At 49.5% G+C, this 27,500-nt stretch overlaps 1 protein-coding gene across 1 annotated transcript in view; it reads right to left on the bottom strand.

Annotated features, from left to right (window-relative positions):
* The window catches only part of kif21b (kinesin family member 21B), a 106,008-nt gene that overhangs the window by 3,435 nt on the left and 75,073 nt on the right, over positions 1-27,500 (bottom strand). Inside the window, exons 27-34 of the mRNA XM_041887332.2 lie at positions 22,142-22,180; positions 13,211-13,347; positions 12,545-12,725; positions 11,080-11,244; positions 10,708-10,825; positions 10,289-10,459; positions 8,939-9,138; positions 5,675-5,815 (exon numbers count right to left, since the gene is read on the bottom strand). Coding sequence (XP_041743266.2) covers positions 5,716-5,815; positions 8,939-9,138; positions 10,289-10,459; positions 10,708-10,825; positions 11,080-11,244; positions 12,545-12,725; positions 13,211-13,347; positions 22,142-22,180 — 1,111 coding nt within the window. The 3' untranslated portion in view covers positions 5,675-5,715. The remainder of the gene's footprint in view (positions 1-5,674; positions 5,816-8,938; positions 9,139-10,288; positions 10,460-10,707; positions 10,826-11,079; positions 11,245-12,544; positions 12,726-13,210; positions 13,348-22,141; positions 22,181-27,500) is intronic.

Here is a 27,500-nt window from a genome sequence, read left to right as displayed (position 1 = left end):
AGGGGACAGAGAGATGAAGAGAGGGGACAGAGAGATAAAGAGAGGGGGCAGAGAGATGAAGAGAGGGGACAGAGAGATGAAGAGAGGGGACAGAGACAGGAAGAGAGGGGACAGAGAGATAAAGAGAGGGAACAGAGAGATGAAGAGAGGGAACAGAGAGATGAAGAGAGGGGACAGATGGATAAAGAGAGCGGACAGAGAGATAAAGAGAGGGGACAGAGAGATAAAGAGAGGGGACAGAGAGATAAAGAGAGGGGACAGAGAGATAAAGAGAGGGGACAGAGAGATGAAGAGAGGGGACAGAGAGATGAAGAGATGGTACAGAGAGATAAAGAGAGGGGACATAGAGATGAAGAGAAGGGACAGAGAGATGAAGAGAGGGGACAGAGAGATAAAGAGAGGGGACATATAGATGAAGAGAGGGGACAGAGAGATAAAGAGAGGGGACAGAGAGATAAAGAGAGGGGACAGAGAGATTAAGAGAGGGGACAGAGAGATAAAGAGAGGGGACAGAGAGATAAAGAGAGGGGACATAGAGATGAAGAGAGGGGACAGAGAGATAAAGAGAGGGGACAGAGAGATGAAGAGAGGGGACAGAGAGATAAAGAGAGGGGACATAGCGATGAAGAGAGGGGACAGAGAGATGAAGAGAGGGGACAGAGAGATAAAGAGAGGGGACAGAGAGATGAAGAGAGGGGACAGAGAGATGAAGAGAGGGGGCAGAGAGATAAAGAGAGTGGACAGAGAGATGCAGAGATAGGACAGAGAGATGAAGAGAGGGGACAGAGAGATAAAGAGAGCGGACAGAGAGATGAAGAGATAGGACAGAGAGATGAAGAGAGGGGACAGAGAGATAAAGAAAGCGGACAGAGAGAGGACGAGAGGGGACAGAGAGATAAAGAGAGTGGACAGAGAGATAAAGAGAGGGGACAGAGAGAGGAAGAGATGGGACAGAGAGATAAAGAGAGGGGACAGAGAGATAAAGAGATGGGACAGAGAGAGGAAGAGAGGGGACAGAGAGATAAAGAGAGGGGACAGAGATAAAAAAAAGAGGGGACCGAGAGATGAATAGAGGGGACAGAGAGATGAAGATAGGGGACAGAGAGATGAAGAGAGTGGACAGAGACAGGAAGATAGGGGACAGAGAGATAAAGAGAGGGGACAGAGAAAAAAGAGGGGACAGAGAGATGAAGAGAGGGGACAGAGAGATGAAGAGAGGGGACAGATAGATAAAGAGAGCGGACAGAGAGATGAAAAGAGGGGACAGAGAGATTAAGAGAGGGGACAGAGACAGAAGAGAGGGGACAGAGAGATAAAGAGTAGACAGAGAGACAAAGAGAGGGGACAGAGAAAAAAGAGGGGACAGAGAGATGAAGAGAGGGGACAGAGAGATGAAGAGAGGGGACAGATAGATAAAGAGAGCGGACAGAGAGATGAAAAGAGGGGACAGAGAGATGAAGAGAGGGGACAGAGAGATGAAGAGAGGGGACAGAGAGACAAAGAGAGGGGACAGAGAGATAAAGAGAGGGGACAGAGAGATGAAGAGAGGGGACAGAGAGATGAAGAGAGGGGACAGAGAGATGAAGAGAGGGGACAGATAGATAAAGAGAGCGGACAGAGAGATGAAAAGAGGGGACAGAGAGATGAAGAGAGGGGACAGAGAGATGAAGAGAGGGGACAGAGAGCTAAAGAGAGGGGGCAGAGAGATGAAGAGAGGGGACAGAGACAGGACGAGAGGGGACAGAGAGATGAAGAGAGGGGACAGAGAGATGAAGAGAGGGGACAGAGAGATAAAGAGAGGGGACAGAGAGATGAAGAGAGGGGACAGAGACAGGAAGAGAGGGGACAGAGAGATAAAGAGAGGGGACAGAGAGATGAAGAGAGGGGACAGATAGATGAAGAGAGGGGACAGATAGATAAAGAGAGCGGACAGAGAGATAAAGAGAGGGGACAGAGAGATAAAGAGAGGACAGAGAGATAAAGAGAGGGGACAGAGAGATGAAGAGAGGGTACAGAGAGATGAAGAGAGGGGACAGAGAGATGAAGAGATGGTACAGAGAGATAAAGAGAGGGGACATAGAGATGAAGAGAAGGGACAGAGAGATGAAAAGAGGGGACAGAGACAGGAAGAAAGGGGACAGAGAGATGAAGAGAGGGGACAGAGAGATGAAGAGAGGGGACAGAGAGATGAAGAGAGGGGACAGAGAGATGAAGAGAGGGGACAGAGAGATGAAGAGAGGGGACAGAGAGATAAAGAGAGGGTACAGAGAGATAAAGAGAGGGGACAGAGGGATGAAGAGAGGGGACAGATAGATAAAGAGAGCGGACAGAGAGATAAAGAGAGGGGACAGAGAGATAAAGAGAGAGGACAGAGAGATGAAGAGAGGGGACATAGAGATAAAGAGAGGGGACAGAGACAGGAAGAAAGGGGTCAGAGAGATGAAGAGAGGGGACAGAGAGATTAAGAGAAGGGACAGAGAGATAAAGAGAGTGAACAGAGAGATAAGAGAGGGGACAGAGAGATAAGAGAGGGGACAGAGAGATAAAGAGAGGGGACAGAGAGATAAAGAGAGTGGACAGAGAGATAAAGAGAGGGTACAGAGATATGAAGAGAGGGGACAGAGAGATAAAGAGAAGGGACAGAGAGATAAAGAGAGTGGACAGAAAGATAAGATAGGGGACAGAGAGATAAGAGAGGGGACAGAGAGATAAAGAGAGGGGACAGAGAGTGGACAGAGAGATAAAGAGAGGAGTACAGAGAGATGAAGAGAGGGGACAGAGAGATAAAGAGAGGGGTCAGATAGATGCAGAGAGGGGACAGAGAGATGCAGAGATAGGACAGAGAGATGAAGAGAGGGACAGAGACAGGAAGAGAGGGGACAGAGAGATAAAGAGAGGGGACAGAGAGATAAAGAGTGGGGACAGAGAGAGGAAGAGAGGGGACAGCGAGATAAAGAGAGGGGACAGAGAGAAAAAGAGAGGGGACAGAGAGATGAAGAGAGGGGACAGAGAGATGAAGAGAGGGGACAGAGACAGGAAGAGAGGGGACAGAGAGAAAAAGAGAGGGGACAGAGAGATAAAGAGAGGGGACAGAGAGATAACGAGAGGGGACAGAGAGATAAAGAGAGGGGACATGGAAAAAAGAGGGGACAGAGAGATGAAGAGAGTGGACAGAGATATAAAGAGAGTGGACAGTGAGATAAGAGAGGGACAGAGAGATGAAGAGAGGGTACAGAGAGATGAAGAGAGGGGACAGAGAGATAAAGAGAGGGGACAGATATATGCAGAGAGGGGACAGAGAGATGCAGAGATAGGACAGAGAGATGAAGAGAGGGGACAGAGACAGGAAGAGAGGGGACAGAGAGATAAAGAGAGGGGACAGAGAGATGAAGAGAGGGGACAGATAGATAAAGAGAGCGGACAGAGAGATAAAGAGAGGGGACAGAGAGATAAAGAGAGAGGACAGAGAGATTAAGAGAGGGGACATAGAGATAAAGAGAGGGGACAGAGACAGGAAGAAAGGGGACAGAGAGATGAAGAGAGGGGACAGAGAGATGAAGAGAGGGGACAGAGAGATGAAGAGAGGGGACAGAGAGATGAAGAGAGGGGACAGAGAGATGAAAAGAGGGGACAGAGAGATTAAGAGAGGGGACAGAGACAGGAAGAGAGGGGACAGAGAGATAAAGAGAGGGACAGAGAGATAAAGAGAGGGGACAGAGAGATAAAGAGAGGGACAGAGAAAAAAAGAGGGACAGAGAGATGAAGAGAGGGGACAGAGAGATAACGAGAGGGGGCAGAGAGATGAAGAGAGGGACAGAGACAGGAAGAGAGGGGACAGAGAGATGAAGAGAGGGGACAGAGATATGAAGAGAGGGGACAGAGAGATAAAGAGAGGGGACAGAGAGATAAAGAGAGGGGACAGAGAAAAAAAGAGGGGACAGAGAGATGAAGAGAGGGGACAGAGAGATAAAGAGAGGGGGCAGAGAGATGAAGAGAGGGGACAGAGAGATGAAGAGAGGGGACAGAGACAGGAAGAGAGGGGACAGAGAGATAAAGAGAGGGAACAGAGAGATGAAGAGAGGGAACAGAGAGATGAAGAGAGGGGACAGATGGATAAAGAGAGCGGACAGAGAGATAAAGAGAGGGGACAGAGAGATGAAGAGAGTGGACAGAGACAGGAAGATAGGGGACAGAGAGATAAAGAGAGGGACAGAGAAAAAGAGGGGACAGAGAGATGAAGAGAGGGGACAGAGAGATGAAGAGAGGGGACAGATAGATAAAGAGAGAGCGGACAGAGAGATGAAAAGAGGGGACAGAGAGATTAAGAGAGGGACAGAGACAGAAGAGAGGGGACAGAGAGATAAAGAGTAGACAGAGAGACAAAGAGAGGGGACAGAGAAAAAAAGAGGGGACAGAGAGATGAAGAGAGGGACAGAGAGATGAAGAGAGGGGACAGATAGATAAAGAGAGCGGACAGAGAGATGAAAAGAGGGGACAGAGAGATGAAGAGAGGGGACAGAGAGATGAAGAGAGGGGACAGAGAGACAAAGAGAGGGGACAGAGAGATAAAGAGAGGGGACAGAGAAAAAAAGAAGGGACAGAGAGATGAAGAGAGGGGACAGAGAGATGAAGAGAGGGGACAGATAGATAAAGAGAGCTGACAGAGAGATGAAAAAGAGGGGACAGAGAGATGAAGAGAGGGGACAGAGAGATGAAGAGAGGGACAGAGAGCTAAAGAGAGGGGCAGAGAGATGAAGAGAGGGGACAGAGACAGGACGAGAGGGGACAGAGAGATGAAGAGAGGGGACAGAGAGATGAAGAGAGGGGACAGAGAGATAAAGAGAGAGGACAGAGAGATGAAGAGAGGGACAGAGACAGGAAGAGAGGGACAGAGAGATAAAGAGAGGGGACAGAGAGATGAAGAGAGGGGACAGATAGATGAAGAGAGGGGACAGATAGATAAAGAGAGCGGACAGAGAGATAAAGAGAGGGGACAGAGAGATAAAGAGAGGACAGAGAGATAAAAGAGAGGGACAGAGAGATGAAGAGAGGGTACAGAGAGATGAAGAGAGGGGACAGAGAGATGAAGAGATGGTACAGAGAGATAAAGAGAGGGACATAGAGATGAAGAGAAGGGACAGAGAGATGAAAAGAGGGGACAGAGACAGGAAGAAAGGGGACAGAGAGATGAAGAGAGGGGACAGAGAGATGAAGAGAGGGGACAGAGAGATGAAGAGAGGGGACAGAGAGATGAAGAGAGGGGACAGAGAGATGAAGAGAGGGGACAGAGAGATAAAGAGAGGGTACAGAGAGATAAAGAGAGGGGACAGAGGGATGAAGAGAGGGGACAGATAGATAAAGAGAGCGGACAGAGAGAATAAAGAGAGGGGGACAGAGAGATAAAGAGAGAGGACAGAGAGATGAAGAGAGGGGACATAGAGATAAAGAGAGGGGACAGAGACAGGAAGAAAGGGGTCAGAGAGATGAAGAGAGGGGACAGAGAGATGAAGAGAGGGGACAGAGAGATGAAGAGAGGGGACAGAGAGATGAAGAGAGGGGACAGAGAGATGAAAAGAGGGGACAGAGAGATTAAGAGAGGGGACAGAGACAAGAAGAGAGGGGACAGAGAGATAAAGAGAGGGGGCAGAGAGAGGAAGAGAATGAATGGAAGTACCAGAGGAGAGCAGAGGCGGGGTTGTGAGTTGGAGGGAAGGCTCATGGGAGGCTGGTAGCGCGACCCTTGATGGCCAGAACCCGTCGAGGTAGACAGGGGGTCAGACCTGGGACATAGCTCCATAACTTCACCCTGCAGTCACTGAGGTAGCATGGGAGGAGGGGGGAGGAGAAGGAGAAGGAGAGGAAGGGAAATAAGGAAGGAAGGAAGGAAGGAAGGAAGGAAGGAAGGAAGGAAGGAAGGAAGGAAGGAAGGAAGGAAGGAAGGAAGGAAGGAAGGAAGGAAGGAAGGAAGGAAGGACGGACGGACGGACAGACGGAAGGAAGGACCAAATACAGAAGGGGGAAGAGAGGAGTAGAGAAAGAGGGAGGAGTGGACAGGTTAAAGCAGGTTAGTACAAGACGAAGATGAGTTCAGTAAAGGAGTACTCAGTCAGATGGTTTGGTGAGAGCGGTAAGCTTAAAAGGTGTTAGATGTAATTACAGGAAGGACAGAGGCTGTTAGGAGTACAGGGAGGACAGAGGCTGTTAGGAGTACAGGGAGGACAGAGGCTGTTGGGGGTACAGGAAGGACAGAGGCTGTTGGGGGTACAGGGAGGACAGAGGCTGTTGGGGGTACAGCGAGGACAGAGGCTGTTGGGGGTACAGGGAGGACAGAGGCTGTTGAGGGTACAGCGAGGACAGAGGCTGTTGGGGGTACAGGGAGGACAGAGGCTGTTGGGGGTACAGCGAGGACAGAGAATGTTAGGGGTACAGGGAGGACAGAGGCTGTTGGGGGTACTCGGAGGACAGAGGCTGTTGGTGGTACAGGTAGGACAGAGGCTGTTGGGGGTACAGGGAGGACAGAGGTTGTTGGGGGTACAGGGAGGACAGAGGCTGTTGGGGGTACAGCGAGGACAGAGGCTGTTGGGGGTACAGGTAGGACAGAGGCTGTTGGGGGTACAGGGAGGACAGAGGCTGTTGGGGGTACAGGTAGGACAGAGGCTGTTGGGGATACAGGGGAGGACAGAGGCTGTTGTGGGTACAGCGAGGACAGAGGCTGTTGGGGGTACAGGGAGGACAGAGGCTGTTGGGGGTACAGGGAGGACAGAGGCTGTTGGGGATACAGGGAGGACAGAGGCTGTTGGGGGGGTACAGGGAGGACAGAGGCTGTTGGGGGTACATGGATGACAGAGGCTGTTGGGGTACAGGGAGGACAGAGGCTGTTGGGGGTACAGGAGGACAGAGGCTGTTGGGGGTACAGGGAGGACAGAGGCTGTTGAGGGTACAGCGAGGACAGAGGCTGTTGGGGGTACAGGGAGGACAGAGGCTGTTGGGGTACAGGGAGGAGAGAGGCTGTTGGGGGTACAGGGAGGACAGAGGCTGTTGGGGGGTACAGGGAGGACAGAGGTTGTTGGGGGTACAGGGAGGACAGAGGCTGTTGGGGGGTACAAGGAAGGACAGAGGCTGTTGGGGGTACAGGGAGGACAGAGGCTGTTGGGGGTACAGCGAGGACAGAGGCTGTTGGGGGTACAGGGAGGACAGAGGCTGTTGAGGGTACAGCGAGGACAGAGGCTGTTGGGGGTACAGGGAGGACAGAGGCTGTTGGGGGTACAGCGAGGACAGAGAATGTTAGGGGTACAGGGAGGACAGAGGCTGTTGGGGGTACTCGGAGGACAGAGGCTGTTGGTGGTACAGGTAGGACAGAGGCTGTTGGGGGTACAGGGAGGACAGAGGCTGTTGGGGGTACAGGGAGGACAGAGGCTGTTGGGGGTTACAGTGAGGACAGAGGCTGTTGGGGGTACAGGTAGGACAGAGGCTGTTGGGGGTACAGGGAGGACAGAGGCTGTTGGGGGTACAGGTAGGACAGAGGCTGTTGGGGATACAGGGAGGACAGAGGCTGTTGTGGGTACAGCGAGGACAGAGGCTGTTGGGGGTACAGGGAGGACAGAGGCTGTTGGGGGTACAGGGAGGACAGAGGCTGTTGGGGATACAGGGAGGACAGAGGCTGTTGGGGGTACAGGGAGGACAGAGGCTGTTGGGGGTACATGGATGACAGAGGCTGTTGGGGGTACAGGGAGGACAGAGGCTGTTGGGGGTACAGGGAGGACAGAGGCTGTTGGGGGTACAGGGAGGACAGAGGCTGTTGGGGGTACAGCGAGGACAGAGGCTGTTGGGGGTACAGGGAGGACAGAGGCTGTTGGGGGTACAGGGAGGAGAGAGGCTGTTGGGGGTACAGGGAGGACAGAGGCTGTTGGGGGTACAGGGAGGACAGAGGTTGTTGGGGGTACAGGGAGGACAGAGGCTGTTGGGGGTACAGGAGGACAGAGGCTGTTGGGGGTACAGGGAGGACAGAGGCTGTTGGGGTACAGGGAGGACAGAGGTTGTTGGGGGTACAGGGAGGACAGAGGCTGTTGGGGGTACAGGGAGGACAGAGGCTGTTGGGGGTACAGGGAGGACAGAGGCTGTTGGGGGTACAGGGAGGACAGAGGTTGTTGGGGGTACAGGGAGGACAGAGGCTGTTGGGGGTAAAGGGAGGACAGAGGTTGTTGGGGGTACAGGGAGGACAGAGGCTGTTGGGGGTACAGGGAGGACAGAGGCTGTTGGGGGTACAGGGAGGACAGAGGCTGTTGGGGGTACAGGGAGGACAGAGGCTGTTGGGGGTACAGGGAGGACAGAGGCTGTTGGGGGTACAGGGAGGACAGAGGCTGTTGGGGGTACAGGGAGGACAGAGGTTGTTGGGGGTACAGTATGAAGCAGGCCCATGCACACCCTCTGACTGAAACACAGCAGCAGTATGTTGCCATCTCAGCTTCTCAGTAGTCTTCCATGCAGTACAGGCCACTCAGACAAACAGACCGAACATACTGATGAGAGGCCTGGTCGCATGCATCAGCTGAGCTCTACGAACTGTGTGGGGATGAGTGATTTCAGAAACATTTATCCTTGAGATGGAAAAAAATTCATGCACCAGTCACTGCATTTTCTCATTGGATAGTCATAGTAGTATCTTCTCAGAAAAGACTAAGGACAAAATACACTGTATTACCTAACCCTCCCAAGGTATTTTATTTGATTTTATACAGCAGTACTGTGCATCCAAAACAATTCAAGTTCAATCCAAGACAATTCAAGACAATCCAAGAACAATCCAAGTACAATCCAAGACAATTCCCATTCTATGATTCTATCCTATGCCGTAATGTCATGCGTGGATGTAGTGGGAAATTCTGGTTATAACAACAACAACAACAAAATACTGTTTATTGTTATAATAATGTGTTACCTGGAAGCGGTGAAGATGTGTCGTGAGTTGGTGCAGATGGCGTTGATGGGGCTCTCGTGACCCCTGACCTCTCCTATGGGGGTGAAGTTGTCAACGTTCCACACCTTCAGCATGCCCCCCCGACACGCACTCAGCAGCATGGGCCGACCTGGGACATACGCCAGCGCACACACCCAGTCCTTATGAGCGTTGGGGATTTGCTGTGGACAGACAGGAGAGAGAAGGAGAACATTCTGTTAAGTGTACTGGGGGACAGGATGAAAACACCATTTATAAAATACACACACACGAGCATCTGCTGAAGACAGGAGAGAGAGTTTCCTTTCAGTTAATTTTTTTTTTTTGTGATATTCATCGCTGCAACTCCCCTGCGGACTTGGGAGAGGCGAAGGTCGAGAGCCATGAGTCCTTCGAAACACGACCCTGACAAGCCGCACTGCTTCTTGCCACACTGCTCGCTTAACCCAGTCGCACCAATGTGTCGGAAAAATCACCACAAGGAATCACTAGAGCACGATGGGTCAAGGAATTCCCGGCCAACCAAACCCTCCCCTAACCCAGATGATGCTGGGCCAATTGTGCGCCACCTCATTGGTCTCCCGGTCACGTCCGACTGTGACACAGGCCGGGATCGAACCCGGGTCTGTAGTGAAGCCTCTAGCACTGCGATGCAGTGCCTTAGACCGCTGCGCCACTCGGGAGGCCACCATTCAGAGGACTTTTATCGGGAAAAAGGATGCAAAACACACAGACGTTACAGTAATCTGTTTAGGGATTTGTTGGGGAGGTAACAGATTTTTCCAACTAGTCGTTGACTTGAATACATAAACAGCCGGGATATAATATCACATCCACGCTTATCCAGAGTGACTTAAAGCAGTGAGTGGATACATTTTTGTACTTTTTCCCATACTGGTCCACCGTGGGAATCAAACACACAACCCTGGTGTATGCAAGCACCATGCTCTACCAAATGAGCCACACAGGACCCCATTCAGGATGCTATGATACAAATCTGACAACAACAAACACCTCCCTGTGACTCACATTGCATCACTGAAACACCCAAACACAGAAGTATGATATGATGACGGTGTTTGTGTCCACAACCTTCTATCCATAGATGGCTAATCTAATCTAATCTAGGTAAAGATATCATTTCTACAGGAGCTTACACTGTGTATTTGACAGGACTAAGAGTATTTGACATTAAAGATTCTCTAAAAAGGATCACAGCATTACTGGTGACAGTCTCTCTCTCTCTCTCTCTCTCTCTCTCTCTCTCTCTCTCTCGCTCTCTCTCTCTCTCTCTCTCTCATTATCTCTCTCCCTCCCTCCCTCTCTCTCTACCTGTGAGAGTTCGTGTTGCTCCAGGTCCCACTTCTTGATGCCGTTGTCTCGTGACGCGCTGAATAGCACGTCTCCCTGGATGGCCAGACACTCGATCCCGTCGTAGTGAGGAGGCTCAAAGTTATGGGCTGGGCCTACATTACCCAGCATACCCTCTGCCACATAAAACACCTGCCAGGAACCAGAAAGAGAGGAGGGAAGCAGTCAGAAAACAAGAGCAAACAATGAGTAGAGAAACGGTCACATGACTGTCTTCTGACAGATGGAATCACTCCTACTCAACACTAGTTTCTCGATTGACGGAGCAGACAGAATTTTTATCTAACGTACAATAACAATCTATCTATCTCATATGACAATGGGAAGTACATTGTAAATGCAGTGCGACTTCAACATGATTCTGCCCCAGTATGTAGTACCTTGACGTAGTGGTCCTTGGAGCCGGTGACGACCTGGTCTCTGCCCAGTACAGATTGACCTACAGTCAGACACATCACTGAACCTATGTGACCTGTCAGTTTCCCTAACGCCGTCATCCTAGTGGGAGATGGAGAGAGAGACACAGTGAGAGAGAGAGCACAGTGAGAGAGAGAAAGAGAGAGAGGGAGAGAGTGAGAGAGAGAGACAGAGAGAGTGAGAGAGAGAGAGAGAGAGAGAGAGAGAGAAAGAGACAGAGAGAAAGAGAGACAGAGAAAGAGAGAGAGAGAGAGAGAGAGAGAGAGAGAAGGAGAGAGAGAGAGAGAGACATTATCGGCATAATTCTGAGAGAGAGAGAGAGAGTGCAGTGTTACCTGTTGAGGTCCCAGGTGCGTACGGTGTTGCCAGCAGCAGCATAGAGGACAGAGCCAGAGGGGTTGAGGGCTATCTGGTTAATCTGGTATTCACCCTGTGCCACTGTGATGGTACGGGGGGTGGTGCCCGCACACGCATCCCCCGATACCACCTGGCCTGAAGACCTGGAGAGAGAGGGGGTAGAAAAGAGAGAGAGAGAGAGAGAGAGAGAGAGAGAGAGAGAGAGAGAGAGAGAGAGAGAGAGAGAGAGAGAGAGAGAGAGAGAGAGAGAGAGAGAGAGAGAGAGAGAGAGAGAGAGAGAGAGAGAGAGAGAGAGAGAGAGAGAGAGAGAGAGAGAGAGAGAGAGAGAGAGAGAGAGAGAGAGAGAGAGAGAGAGAGAGAAAGAGAGAGAGAGAGAGAGAGAGAGAGAGAGAAAGGGGTGAGGGGACATTGAGAATGCGATAGGATTGAGATCCAAGCTGATTATTGAGTTTGTTGTGTGTTTTTTTTATAAAAACAGCTTGGCCATAATATAATGTTACCATTAAAAACGTCCTTCCTAGCTGTCTGAATAATAATATAATGTTACCATTAAAAACATCCTTCCTAGCTGTCTGAATAATAATATAATGTTACCATTAAAAAACGTCCTGCCTAGCTGTCTGAATAATAATATAATGTTACCATTAAAAACGTCCTGCCTAGCTGTCTGAATAATAATATAATGTTACCATTAAAAACGTCCTGCCTAGCTGTCTGAATAATAATATAACGTTACCATTAAAAACGTCCTTCCTAGCTGTCTGAATAATAATATAATGTTACCATTAAAAACGTCCTTCCTAGCTGTCTGAATAATAATATAATGTTACCATTAAAAACGTCCTTCCTAGCTGTCTGAATAATAATATAAGGTTACCATTAAAAACGTCCTTCCTAGCTGTCTGAATAATAATATAATGTTACCATTAAAAACGTCCTGCCTAGCTGTCTGAATAATAATATAATGTTACCATTAAAAACGTCCTTCCTAGCTGTCTGAATAATAATATAATGTTACCATTAAAAACGTCCTGCCTATTTGTCTGAATAATAATATAATGTTACCATTAAAAACGTCCTTCCTAGCTGTCTGAATAATAATATAATGTTACCATTAAAAACGTCCTGCCTAGCTGTCTGAATAATAATATAATGTTACCATTAAAAACGTCCTTCCTAGCTGTCTGAATAATAATATAATGTTACCATTAAAAACATCCTGCCTAGCTGTCTGAATAATAATATAATGTTACCATTAAAAACATCCTGCCTAGCTGTCTGAATAATAATATAATGTTAGCATTAAAAACATCCTGCCTAGCTGTCTGAATAGAGAGACAGAGACAGAGACAGAGACAGAGACAGAGACAGCGACAGCGACAGAGACAGAGACAGAGACAGAGACAGAGACAGAGACAGAGACAGAGACAGAGAGCCACTCACGTCAGGGTGCGGACACACTTGGCGGAGTCTCGTATGTCCCAGACCTTGATGTATGAGGTGGAGACTGAGAAGACTAGGCAGGAGGAGGAACAGTATTTGACTGACACCACGTTGTTGGGGTGGCCTTTCAACGTGACGATCTCCTGTCCCGTCACCAGGTTCCACATCTTACACGTCCGGTCTGACGAGGAGAGAGCAGGCACCACGGATCAAAAAACACAAACCTGTTTTTATCTCAGCTAATCAAGGTCTTGATAATGAATTGATAGGGCAAAAAATGTGTGATTCAATGTCTGTTTTTATATGTACATGGATCAGAGGAGGCTGGTGGGAGGAGCTATAGGAGGACGGGCTCATTGTAATGGCTGGAATGTAATAAATGGAACGGTATCGAACAAATCAAACATATGGAAACCACTTGTTTGACTCCATTCCATCAATTCCAATCCAGCCATTACAATGAGCCCATCCTCCACCAGCCTCCCCTGATATGTATTATTTTGTCTATATGATGAACAACAAATGTCCTCTTTAACGGTACAGTATACCTAGAGGTTTTCCATGATAAGAAGAAACTCCTGACCCTAGTTGGGAGGACAGTGTTGGCGTACCACAGAGCATGTTACGCGTTAGAATAAAGGCCATGTTGTGGCAGTGTTGTCGTACCCTTAGATCCAGTAAAGAGAAGTTCATCTGTAGCATCCACACAGAGGACAGGTTTAGTGTGTCCCTCTGCCACAGCAGAACACTGGAGGGGCGCCGTCCGCCCCCCCTTCACACCCCCTGTGGGACTGATCACACCCCTGAGGGAGACACTATGTTAGACACACACGCTCACACAGACACCATCACACACACACACACAAACACTAACACACAGACCACTGACCCCACACAGATACAAAACATCTAAAACAAACAAAGAACACAATACACACACACACACAACACACTAGAATACAATACACACACAACACACTAGAACCCAATGCACACACACAACACACTAGACCCCAATACACACACAACACACTAGAACCCAATTCACACACAACACACTAGAATACAATACACACAAAACACACTAGAACACGATACACACACAACACACTAGAACACAATACACACACAACACACTAGAACACAATACACACACAACACACTTCATCACAAATGGAAAGAAAGGCTCCACACCTCAATGAATAAACACACAGAACACACACACATTCAAACTTCTGCCAGGTTAAAGGAGCATAGCTCTACCATGCCCCTTGCTGGAGAAAAATATGTCTAATCTCTGACTTCCTTCCTCTCCTTTTTGGAAGCCCAATTAGAGAGCCTGACCTAAAACCACCCATCTCCTGGCTGGCAGTGTAAGCAGCCCTCTCTACTCCTCAGAAATAACGAACCTCTCCTCGCCCTTCTTCTCTCTGTCTCTCTCTCTGTCTCTCTGTCTCTCTCTCTGTCTCTCTCTCTGTCTCTCTCTCTCTCTCTCTCTCTCTCTCTCTCTCTCTCCTCTCTCTCTCTCTCTCTCTCTCTCTCTCTCTCTCTCTCTCTCTCTCTCTCTCTCTCTCTCTCTCTCTCTCTCTCATATAATTTCCCCTCCCTCTCTATGTAGTGCCATGCTTTGTGCTTTAAAACAAGGTGAAGAGCATGTCATGGCTGTTAGTGCAGCCTCAGCCACACACTCAGAACAACATGGCTGTTAGTGCAGCCTCAGCCACACACTCAGAACAACATGGCTGTTAGTGCAGCCTCAGCCACACACTCAGAACAACATGGCTGTTAGTGCAGCCTCAGCCACACACTCAGAACCACATGGCTGTTAGTGCAGCCTCAGCCACACACTCAGAACAACATGGCTGTTAGTGCAGCCTCAGCCACACACTCAGAACAACATGGCTGTTAGTGCAGCCTCAGCCACACACTCAGAACAACATGGCTGTTAGTGCAGCCTCAGCCACACACTCAGAACAACATGGCTGTTAGTGCAGCCTCAGCCACACACTCAGAACCACATGGCTGTTAGTACAGCCTCAGCCACACACTCAGAACAACATGGCAGAGTGATGAGAAAAAGAGAAGCTGCATGCATGTCAGCTATACTCTCATCGTCACCAAGCAATAACAACACAAACCAAAAGAATAACAGTTATATAGGAACACAGTGCAGTTCATTCAAATGATGATGGAGAACAAACAGTGGGGGTTCACGGCATCGAAGATAAGAAGCAGAACTCAACTCAACAACAGCCGGCAGCAGCCAACTCAAACACAACAACAACACCACAACATCCTGTCACATCATATCTACATGCAGCATCTCCAGAAATCAAGAGTGAGCTAGTTTGTGGTCCTCGCCCCTTGTGAGCCAATCCCAGTTCAGAGTTCAGTCCGAAGCAGAGGCTTCTGGGACAAGTGGGTGAGTGAGTGGGGAGGGGGGGGTGGCCTGTCACATCAGACCCCCTCTGTCTGTGGCCTAGGGCCCAGTTCCAATCCAAATGGACTGAATGAGTGGTTGGATTGGAACCAGGTCTTTGTCTGGTCACACAGGATGGAGGTAAGGTGTGACAGGGATAGTATATCGGCCTAATTCCAAATAAACCCTGTCGGTTTGGAATTGGGCACTTGTGGTTTATGGATAAAAGGGTGTGGAGGGGAGGGGTGTCTTCTGAATGAAACTTATCGCTGGGGAGCAGTGGTGTAAAGTACTTAAGAAAAAATACTTGAAAGTACTACTTAAGTAGTTTTTTGGGGTATCTGTACTTTACTTTACTATTTCTATTTTTGACAACTTTTACTTTTACTTCACTACATTCCTAAAGAAAAGTAAGTACTTTTTACTCCATACATTTTCCCTGACACCCAAAAGTACTCGTTACATTTTGAATATCTAGCAGGACAGGAAAATTGTCAAATTCATGCACTTATCAAGAGAACATCCCTGGTCAACCCTATTGCCTCTGATCTGGCCGACTGACTAAATGACAAACAAATCGTTTGTAAATGATGTCTGAGTGTTGGAGTGTGCCCCTGGCTATCCGTAAATACAAAAACAAGAAAATGGTGCCGTCTGGTTTGCTTAATATAAGGAATTTCAAATTATTTATACTTTTACTTGTAATACTTAAGTATATTTTAGCAATTACATTTACTTTTGATACTGAAGTATATTTAAAACCAAATACTTTTAGACTTTTACTGAAGTAGTATTTTACTGGGTGACTTTCACTTTTACAGGAGGGTGAATTTTCTATTAAGGTATCTTTACCAGAGGAACTTTGACAAGTTAGCCAATCGGCTCTGAAAGGGTGTTTCCATATCTATTCCCATTCGTTAGTGTCACGCTTCAGACAGACGACAAGAGGACCACAATTGCGTCACACCAGAAAGTTTATTTAAACTTAAAGGGAAAGGGATGTAGGGAGTGAGTGAAGGCTCCAGGGGTATCCCGTCCGATGTGCTGGGTCTGTGCCTCCCCCCAGTGGCAGCGATGCGTCCGATGACGCCGGTGGTTGGTGGTCCAGAAGTCCTGGGGGGGGGGGGAGGAAACACAGACACAACGGGGCGGAATGAAACCAGGCAGCAGTACAGTTCAAGGGAAATCCAAAATACGTAGTAGCAAGGCAGAAGGCTGGTCAGAGTTACCGGGATTGAAGAGTAGTCAGGAGTCGTAATGGCAGAAGCAGGTCTGGATCTCCTGAGGCAGAAGAGTATCCAAAAACCAGGCAGGTCCGGGGTCACAAAACCAGGGTGAGCCAGAAGCGCGAGCAAACAGGTTCCGGGTGTGAGCTTTGCAGACGATCTGACACCGGAGAGCTGAAAGACAGGGCCTTAAATACTGGGAGAGGTTAGTGGGTAATGCAGCGCAGCTGGCAGAGTAATTAGAGCCGAGCAGAGCAGGGACAGGTGGAGCTAGTTAGGCTGAGTAGAGAGAGGGAGGTGAGCAGAGTGGAAGCTAGTGGAAACCAATTAAGGTGGTAACCCGGTGGAGTGAGAGGGCTCATGACAGAACCCCCCCAAAGGGACGGCCCCAGAAGTCCCAAGAGCAACACCACGCCGGGCGGGAGGAGGGGAGCCGGAGGAGGGCTAGAACTCCTCCGAACGGTCCGAGTGAACGTCCTCATCCTCGGAGGAAGCCGGAGGGCCGTGGTCGGGAGATGGGACAGGTCCCGAGACAGGATCAGGCACAGGACAGGAAGCCGAGCGGGCCGGACGGTTAGGGACCCCTCTGGGGCGGCCCCCTACGGATTGCAGGTTGATCAGGATGCCCGTTGGTGGAAAGCGGTGATGAGAGTCCTATCCACAATCCGACTAGCTGGCACCCAGGTCCTTTCCTCAGGTCCATAGCCCTCCCAGTCAATGAGGTACTGGAGACCCCTACCCCTCCGTCTGGACCGAAGCAGGCGGCGGACGGTGTAAACCAGACCACCATCGACGCAGCCGTGGAGGAGGAGGGCAAGGCGCAGCAGGGACCAGCGGACTCCTGGGCACAGGCAGGGGCTGCAGCAATCCGGCTGGGGGCTGGCAGAACGACTTGTGTTGGTTGCAGATGGGGCAGGCTTGGACGAATTCCCGTACATCCTTCCTCAGAGAGGGCCACCAGAACCTCTGGGCGAGCAGGTTGTAAGTGCGGGTGGAGCCAGGGTGACAAGCTAGGCGGGAGTCATGTCCCCACTGAACGACCTGGGACCTCAGGTCTTCGGGGACAAAAAAGGCGGTCAGCTGGGCAAGTGCTGGGACCTGGCTGGTTACGGAGAGCCTCCAGCACCTGTTCCTCAACAGCCCAGGTCAGAGCTGCAACGATGCAGGGACTTGGCAGAATCGACACAGGGTCCTTGGAGGGTCAGGAGCGGAGTTAGTAGGTACTGGCCGAGGGGTAGTGCGGCGGCAAGCAGGCAGGTTCGGTGGCAGTCCTCTCCCCACTCCCTGATCACCCCGGTCACCCAGTCGAGCTGAGGGTTGTGCCGGCGGAGCCATGGGTAACCCAGGATGAGGGGTTGGCCTGGAGAGGGGAGCAGGTGAAACTGGATAGTTTCTTGATGGTTTCCGGACAGACCCATCGAGACCGGGGCCGTGACATGAGTGACCGATCCGAGTAAGTGTCCGTCCAGTGCCCGGGCAGGAATAGGAGGTGTCAAACGGAGGTTCTCCAGTCCCAGTTGGCGTGCCAGCTTGATGTCCATTATGTTGGCTTCGGCGCCAGAATCCACCAGAGCAGCCAGGGTGTGAGTTGAGTCAGGGAGGCGGAGGTGAACTTGCAGCAGGGGTTTGCGGTCGGAGGACTGGATGGTCATTGAACTCAACCGGACTCCCCCTATGCCCGGTGAGCTTCGGCCCTTTAAAGGGCAGGTTACCACACGATGTCCATCACCTCCACAATAGAGGCAGAGGTTTGAGGTGAAGCGTCGCTGGCGCTCTGCAGGAGTGAGAGAGGCTCGCCCAATCTCCATAGGCTCAGACTGATCAAGCTGACCTGGGTGAGTGGCAGTAGATGACAGGAGCCCAGTCGGATCTCTCCGAATGCCGGTAGTAGGTGGACCTTGGCGCCCCCTCCCACGACAGACGGGTCTGTATCCTACTGTCGATCCTGACAGTCAGTGCGATGGCTTCATCAAGAGTGGAAGGCAGTTCATGGGAGACCAACTCGTCCTTGATATAGTCAGCCAAACTATGGAAGAACGCGTCCCACCAACGATGGTGTGTTCCAAGAACTTCGTCTAGCCAGGGTTCGGAAGTCGATGGAATGGTCTGCGACTGTACGTCTGCCTTGTCGAATACTGAACAGTTCACGAGACGCCTCTGCGGTTGGGGAATCCAGGTCAAACACCTTCAGCATCTCCTCAGCAAACAGGTCGAAGGTTGCACATGCGGGGGTTTGACGTTCGAACTCTGCTGTTCCCCAGAGTCGAGCTCGGCCCGTCAGGTGAGTGATGGCATACCCAACTTTAGCCCCCTCCGTGGCGAAGGTCCTTGGCTGCAAGGAGAACTGAAGTCGGCAGCTAGTCAGGAATGGCCGGACCTGGGTTGAATCGCCCGTTGAACCGCTCGGGGTTTCCAATCTTGGGTTCCGGAGCAGCGGCTGCAATGACCGGGGCAGGTAACTCGGGGGCAGGGGCTGGTGGGCAGACTGGCTGCGGTAAGGTTGGTGAGGAGTTGGATGATCCTGGCGAGTTGTTGTTGCTGCTGCTGGGACTGCTGCTGGTGCTGCTGGAACTGCTGATGCTGTTGGTGGCCCGACCTGAAGCAGAGAGGTGATGTCGCCGCTCATGCGGCCTAGCTCTCTCTCAGTGTGTTCCAGGCGTAGCATGGCGGTGGGTTGCTCAGGTTCTTCGGTTTCCATGTCGGGGGGAAGTGTGCGCTGAGTCCATGATGGTCAGATCGTACTGTCACGCTTCAGACAGACGACAAGAGGACCACAATTGCGTCACACCAGAAAGTTTATTTAAACTTAAAGGGAAAGGGATGTAGGGAGTGAGTGAAGGCTCCAGGGGTATCCCGTCCGATGTGCTGGGTCTGTGCCTCCCCCAGTGGCAGCGATGCGTCCGATGACGCCGGTGGTTGGTGGTCCAGAAGTCCTGGGGGAGGAAACACAGACACAACGGGGCGGAATGAAACCAGGCAGCAGTACAGTTCAAGGGAAATCCAAAATACGTAGTAGCAAGGCAGAAGGCTGGTCAGAGTTACCGGGATTGAAGAGTAGTCAGGAGTCGTAATGGCAGAAGCAGGTCTGGATCTCCTGAGGCAGAAGAGTATCCAAAAACCAGGCAGGTCCGGGGTCACAAAACCAGGGTGAGCCAGAAGCGCGAGCAAACAGGTTCCGGGTGTGAGCTTTGCAGACGATCTGACACCGGAGAGCTGAAAGACAGGGCCTTAAATACTGGGAGAGGTTAGTGGGTAATGCAGCGCAGCTGGCAGAGTAATTAGAGCCGAGCAGAGCAGGGACAGGTGGAGCTAGTTAGGCTGAGTAGAGAGAGGGAGGTGAGCAGAGTGGAAGCTAGTGGAAACCAATTAAGGTGGTAACCCGGTGGAGTGAGAGGGCTCATGACAGTTAGATAGTCATGTGGACTCTGGCCAATCACTCACTGTCTTTCTATTAGCTCTCGCTCCAAGGAGACAACGGAGAGCGTGAAAATCAAAGCCTTTCAAAACGTTACTTTCTTATAACAGCGGCTTTACATCAGTTATTACATTACCGCTTCCCTGAAATAATATAATGTAATGCAAGGTATGGCATCGCCTGTGTGTGTTAAAGAATGTTCTAAACCTGACATCCCATATAATGAGATTAGACTATAATAATTCCGTTATCTATAATAACACTGTTGTCTATAATAATTCCGTTATCTATAATAATAATACAGTTATCTATAATACAGTTATCTATAATAATACAGTTATCAATAATACAGTTATTAATAATACAGTTATCTATAACAGTACAGTTATCTATAATAATACAGTTATCTATAATACAGTTATCTATAACAGTACAGTTATCTATAATAATACAGTTATCTGTAATACAGTTATCTATAATAATACAGTTATCTATAATAATACAGTTATCTATAATAATACAGTTATCAATAATACAGTTATTAATAATACAGTTATCTATAACAGTACAGTTATCTATAATAATACAGTTATCTATAATACAGTTATCTATAACAGTACAGTTATCTATAATAATACAGTTATCTGTAATACAGTTATCTATAATAATACAGTTATCTATAATAATACAGTTATCTATAATAATACAGCTATCTATAATAATATAGTTATCTATAATAATAGTTATCTATAATAATAGTTATCTATAATAATACAGTTATCTATAATAATACAGCTATCTGTAATACAGTTATCTATAATAATACAATTATCTATAATAATACAGTTATCTATAATAATACAGTTATATATAATAATGCAGTATAAATACGATGCAAACAAGAGAGATTAAATAAGGCTGATTAGAGCTGTGAGATGGATCTGTACCGATATCTCATTTATCCCTACGAGCTCTACCTCTACGTCTATTAGATTATCACAGAGAGAGAGAGAGAGAGAGAGAGAGAGAGAGAGAGAGAGAGAGAGAGGGAGAGAGAGGGGAGAGAGAGGGAGAGAGGAGAGAGAGGGGAGCGAGGGGAGAGAGGAGAGAGAGAGGGAGAGAGGAGAGAGAGAGGAGAGAGGGAGAGAGGAGAGAGAGAGGGAGAGAGAGGGAGAGAGAGAGAGAGGAGAGAGAGAGGGAGAGAGAGGAGAGAGAGAGGAGAGAGAGAGGAGAGAGAGAGAGAGAGAGAGAGAGAGAGAGAGAGAGAGAGAGAGAGAGAGAGAGAGAGAGGGAGAGAGAGGGAGAGAGAGAGGAGAGAGAGGAGAGAGGAGAGAGAGGGAGCAGGGAGAGAGGAGAGAGAGAGGGAGAGAGAGGGGAGAGAGGAGAGAGAGGAGAGAGAGAGGGAGAGAGAGGAGAGTAGAGAGAGAGAGGAGAGAGAGAGGAGAGAGGAGAGAGAGAGAGGAGAGAGAGAGGGGAGAGAGGAGAGAGAGAGAGAGAGAGAGAGAGAGAGAGAGAGAGAGAGAGAGAGAGAGAGAGAGAGAGAGAGAGGGGAGAGAGAGGAGAGAGAGAAAGAAAGAGAGTTAGCAGCTACCGTTAGTTACTAACCTGTGCCCCTGCACATTGACTCTGTACCGGTACCTCCTGTAAATAGCCTCGCTACTGTTATTTTACTGCTGCTCTTGAATTATTTTAAACACATCTATTTTTTACTTAACACTTGTTTTTCTTAAAACTGCATTGTTGGTTAAGGGCTTGTAAATAAGCATTTCACTGTAAGTTCTACACCTGTTGTATTCGGCGCATGTGACAAATACAATTTGATTTGATTTGATTTGATAAGTAAGGCCTAGAGGTTTTGTTTTGCTCTAAATAACCACATACATCTTTTCTTTCTCTCTCCATCTACTTGTCTTATTACTGTTTGGAGACGTACAGGTTGAAATAGCTGTGCTGCTCAGGGCAGTTGGGTCGTCCCATAACAAATAAACGCTTCACATAGCCAATAGAGCACCGCCATAAGGGTATTTAATTATTCATGTTGGTACAGCCTTCTGTTTCAGGGCAATTTGAAAGTGTCAATGTCTAATTCAAAATGTTCTAATAGAGCTATAAAAACAATTATTGATATGTCCAGGCAGAAATGTAATTCAAACTGTATTGTCTAGGAAAGGGAGTCACAATGCTTGTGAGCATTAACAATGCCTATTTGTGTGCTGTCAATGCTTTATATTTATGCTATCCACTAAGTAATTTGTGAATCTCATAGTAGCCTTAGCTTGAATGAATTGAACTGTCCCCAAAGCTCTCCAGACAGAAAGGTTCGTTCAGATCCCATGTGTAGGGGGAGGGACACTGCAAACATGAAACACCACACAGGTGGAAGGGGATTGGAGGAGGGTGAGGGGGGGGACCAATGCGGTTAAATCATGCTCCACATCGACTCCGCCCAGCCCAGGAAAGGAGGAGGGGCCAGCTGCGTGACTGGCCAATCAGGCAAGAGAAGAGACAGAATTGCAGAGACAGATAGATATCTCTACCTGAGAACCTCAGAGAGAGAGGAGTCGCTGTCATCCGACCTGAAGACAGAACAGGAGAGGAGCAGGGTTAGAGTAGGGTTAGGAGAAGAGGAGAGGAGAGAAGCAGAAGAGGAGAGAAGCAGGGTTAGGAGAGGAGAAGATAGGAGCAGGGTTAGGAGAGGAGAAGAGCAGGGTTAGGAGAGGAGAAGAGCAGGGTTAGGAGAGGAGAAGATAGGAGCAGGGTTAGGAGAGGAGAGGAGCAGGGTTAGGAGAGGAGAGGAGCAGGGTTAGGAGAGGAGAGGAGCAGGGTTAGGAGAGGAGAAGAGAGGAGCAAGGTTAGGAGAGGAGAGGAGAGGCACAGGGTTAGGAGAGGAGAGGAGAAGATAGGAGCAGGGTTAGGAGAGGAGAAGAACAGGGTTAGGAGAGGAGAAGAGCAGGGTTAGGAGAGGAGAAGAGCAGGGTTAGGAGAGGAGAGGAGAGGAGAGGAGAGGAGAGGAGAGGAGAGGAGAGAGAGGAGAGGCGAGTAGCAGGGTTAGGAGAGGCGAAGAGCAGGGTTGGGAGAGGAGAAGATAGGAGCAGGGTTAGGAGAGGAGAGGAGCAGGGTTAGGAGAGGAGCAGGGTTAGGAGAGGAGAGGAGCAGGGTTAGGAGAGGAGAAGAGAGGAGCAAGGTTAGGAGAGGAGAGGAGAGGCACAGGGTTAGGAGAGGAGAGGAGAAGATAGGAGCAGGGTTAGGAGAGGAGAGGAGCAGGGTTAGGAGAGGAGAAGAGCAGGGTTAGGAGAGGAGAAGAGCAGGGTTAGGAGAGGAGAGGAGAGGAGAGGAGAGGAGAGGAGAGGAGAGGAGAGGAGAGGAGAGGAGAGGAGAGGCGAGTAGCAGGGTTAGGAGAGGCGAAGAGCAGGGTTGGGAGAGGAGAAGAGAGGAGCAGGGTTAGGAGAGGAGAAGAGAGGAGCAAGGTTAGGAGAGGAGAGGAGAGGCACAGGGTTAGGAGAGGAGAAGATAGGAGCAGGGTTAGGAGAGGAGAAGATAGGAGCAGGGTTAGGAGAGGAGAGGAGCGGGGTTAGGAGAGGAGAGGCGAGGAGCAGGGTTAAGAGAGGAGAGGAGAGGAGCAGGGTTAGGAGAGGAGAGGAGAAGAGCAGGGTTAGGAGAGGAGAAGATAGGAGCAGGGTTAGGAGAGGAGAGGAGAGGAGCAGGGTTAGGAGAGGAGAGGCGAGGAGCAGGGTTAAGAGAGGAGAGGAGAGGAGCAGGGTTAGGAGAGGAGAGGAGAGGAGCAGGGTTAGGAGAGGAGAAGAGAGATGCAGGGTTAGGAGAGGAGAAGAGAGGAGCAGGGTTAGGAGAGGAGAAGATAGGAGCAGGGTTAGGAGAGGAGAGGCGCAGGGTTAGGAGAGGAGAGGAGAGGAGCAGGGTTAGGAGAGGAGCAGGGTTAGGAGAGGAGAGGAGAGGTGCAGGGTTAGGAGAGAAGAAGAGAGGAGCAGGGTTAGGAGAGGAGAGGCGCAGGGTTAGGAGAGGAGAAGAGAGGAGCAGGGTTAGGAGAGGAGAGGAGCAGGGTTAGGAGAGGAGAGGCGCAGGGTTAGGAGAGGAGAGGAGCAGGGTTAGGAGAGGAGAGGAGAGGCGCAGGGTTAGGAGAAGAGAGGAGCAGGGTTAGGAGAGGAGAATAAGTTAGGAGCATATTGAGCGCTATGGCTAGAGGAGAAAGAGTTATACTGGTAGGGATAAGTTGTGGGTTAGGGTTAGGTTTGGGGTTAGGGTTAGGTTTGGGGTTAGGGTTAGGTTTGGGTTAGGGTTAGGTTCCGGGATAGGGAATAGGGGATGGCTAGCCTGTGTGACAGTCTGTTCCAGCCTGTGACAAGACAGCAACATTAGAACTGCCCACAGCAGAAACAACATCTGCCACTCAGACTAGCCACTAGCCAATGGCAAGATCAGGTTTAGGATTAGGGGAGGTAAGGTTATCCATAAAGTTTAGGGGTTTGGGTCTGGGTTAAAGAAGGAAGGGATACGTACAGAACAGTAAGGGATAAAACAGAAGTACAGTTGGAGAGGAAGGACTAATTGGGATTGGGGGTGGGGTTTCCAAGGAACCAGGAAGTAAAGGAAGAGGAAGGGGCAAGGCTGGGAGAGGGATTTGGGTTATCAGCAGGGAGAACGCAGTTGATTGGAGAACAGGGTTGTCAATCAGACTGGACATCACAGGAGAACCCACCCACTCTTAGTTAGCTGTCTCTGTGGGAAAGATCTGCTCCGGTGTACCGCCTATTCCCTGAGTTGTAAGTAGGGAAAACACTGACAAGTGTGTGAAAAGTAGTGCACTATAAATGGAATAGGGTGCCATTTGGAACATCCTATAAATATTTTATTGCTCAGCAGTCATTGTAATTCAGATTTCTGTAGGGAGCAAAGCTGTTGGTAGGCAACAGAACAATATAACCTCCATAAATTCTGCCATAGTATCTGCTTTTTAATACTGTATGAGGTTTATGGGGTATGGTTATTAATGCCCAGCATACTGACCTATGGGTGCAATGTGCAATTGTACTCCATATGAAACCAGACTACCCCCAGAGCCATATGTACAGTATATATTTGGCTCTGGCTACATCTAGTATTCAGAACCTGTTGTTACTTTTCCCTGAGAATCTTTGAGCTGTTTTTGTAGAACTACTAAATGTTTTGTACCAAGCCCATAGGGATGTCTTTGTTTTGGGAGGTGGGAGGACAGGAGCGTATGTTTGAGGTGGGAGGACAGGAGCGTATGTTTGAGGTGGGAGGACAGGAGCGTATGTTTGAGGTGGGAGGACAGGAGAGTTTGAGGTGGGAGGACAGGAGAGTTTGAGGTGGGAGGACAGGAGCGTATGATTGAGGTGGGAGGACAGGAGCGTATGTTTGAGGTGGGAGGACAGGAGCGTATGTTTGAGGTGGGAGGACAGGAGCGTATATTTGAGGTGGGAGGACAGGAGCGTATGTTTGAGGTGGGAGGACAGGAGCGTATGTTTGAGGTGGGAGGACAGGAGCGTATATTTGAGGTGGGAGGACAGGAGAGTTTGAGGTGGGAGGACAGGAGAGTTTGAGGTGGGAGGACAGGAGAGTTTGAGGTGGGAGGATAGGAGAGTTTGAGGTGGGAGGACAGGAGCATATGTTTGAGGTGGGAGGACAGGAGTGTATGTTTGAGGTGGGAGGACAGGAGCGTTTGAGGTGGGAGGACAGGAGAGTTTGAGGTGGGAGGACAGGAGCGTATGTTTGAGGTGGGAGGACAGGAGAGTTTGAGGTGGGAGGACAGGAGCGTATGTTTGAGGTGGGAGGACAGGAGCGTATATTTGAGGTGGGAGGACAGGAGTGTATGTTTGAGGTGGGAGGACAGGAGAGTTTGAGGTGGGAGGACAGGAGCGTATGTTTGAGGTGGGAGGACAGGAGCGTATGTTTGAGGTGGGAGGACAGGTGTATGTTTGAGGTGGGAGGACAGGAGAGTTTGAGGTGGGAGGACAGGAGCGTATGTTTGAGGTGGGAGGACAGGAGATGTTTGAGGTGGGAGGACAGGAGCGTATGTTTGAGGTGGGAGGACAGGAGAGTTTGAGGTGGGAGGACAGGAGAGTTTGAGGTGGGAGGACAGGAGTGTATGTTTGAGGTGGGAGGACAGGAGAGTTTGAGGTGGGAGGACAGGAGTGTATGTTTGAGGTGGGAGGACAGGAGTGTATGTTTGAGGTGGGAGGACAGGAGTGTATGTTTGAGGTGGGAGGACAGGAGAGTTTGAGGTGGGAGGACAGGAGTGTATATTTGAGGTGGGAGGACAGGAGAGTTTGAGGTGGGAGGACAGGAGTGTATATTTGAGGTGGGGGGACAGGAGAGTTTGAGGTGGGAGGACAGGAGCGTATGTTTGAGGTGGGAGGACAGGAGAGTTTGAGGTGGGAGGACAGGAGCGTATGTTTGAGGTGGGAGGATAGGAGAGTTTGAGGTGGGAGGACAGGAGAGTTTGAGGTGGGAGGACAGGAGTGTATGTTTGAGGTGGGAGGACAGGAGCGTATGATTGAGGTGGGAGGACAGGAGCGTATGATTGAGGTGGGAGGACAGGAGCGTATGATTGAGGTGGGAGGACAGGAGCGTATGATTGAGGTGGGAGGACAGGAGAGTTTGAGGTGGGAGGACAGGAGAGTTTGAGGTGGGAGGACAGGAGAGTTTGAGGTGGGAGGACAGGAGAGTTTGAGGTGGGAGGACAGGAGTGTATGTTTGAGGTGGGAGGACAGGAGTGTATGTTTGAGGTGGGAGGACAGGAGTGTATGTTTGAGGTGGGAGGACAGGAGTGTATGTTTGAGGTGGGAGGACAGGAGTGTATGTTTGAGGTGGGAGGACAGGAGCGTATGTTTGAGGTGGGAGGACAGGAGCGTATGATTGAGGTGGGAGGACAGGAGCGTATGATTGAGGTGGGAGGACAGGAGAGTTTGAGGTGGGAGGACAGGAGAGTTTGAGGTGGGAGGACAGGAGAGTTTGAGGTGGGAGGACAGGAGTGTATGATTGAGGTGGGTGGACAAGAGCGTATGTTTGAGCAGAGCAGCTGTCTGAGTCTTCTTTTCAGTGTCAGGGGTTTCTCAAAACAGGAATATTCCCAGAAAACATTTTATTTCCAGTGTTTAGAGTCCCCTGTAGCTCAGTTGGTAGAGCATGGCGCTTGCAACGCCAGGGTTGTGGGTTTGTTTCCCACGGGGGGCCAGTATGAAAATGTATGCACTCACTTACTGTAAGTCGCTCTGGATAAGAGCGTCTGCTAAATGACTAAAATATAAATGTTCCAGAAGAAATGGTAATGTGTAAAACAGTTTGAAAAAATGTATTCTTATGATGAAGGCTAGAGCACAAGAATTTGAACTGAGAATGCATCAAAGCAAAGTGAACACACACACAAACAGTGCGTAGAAAAACAATAACTTGAATTGATTTTTGTCAAAGCATACTCACAGATGGATGTAAAAGTGTTCCAAAAACAATGTTGATGTAAAAACCATGTAAAACGACATAAAGCATTAAAAAAAAGACCTGTCACAAAACCTCATAAGATAAACCCATCTAACAATTACCCATGTAATGAAACACATTTCTGAAATATGCCCCCCGAACAATCTATTCCAATCACCCAGCCACCATCCTCAACTCAATCGGAACAAAATGGCTGCCAATGACACCATCCCCAAAGAGGAAGCTAGCCAGTTCCTCTGAGCTCAATTACCTACTCCTGGTTTACATAATGAGAATCAACAGGCAACCTCAGGCAGCCCTAGCCTTCCTTAGTACACACACACACACACACACACACACACACACACACACACACACACACACACACAGCACACACATACACACACACACACACACACACACACACAGCACGCACACACA

The sequence above is a fragment of the Coregonus clupeaformis genome, chromosome 10 (assembly GCF_020615455.1).
Source record: "Coregonus clupeaformis isolate EN_2021a chromosome 10, ASM2061545v1, whole genome shotgun sequence".
Lineage (NCBI taxonomy): Eukaryota > Metazoa > Chordata > Actinopteri > Salmoniformes > Salmonidae > Coregonus > Coregonus clupeaformis.
Note: the sequence above shows the minus strand (reverse complement) of the source record. Positions and strands in the feature narration are given on the sequence as shown.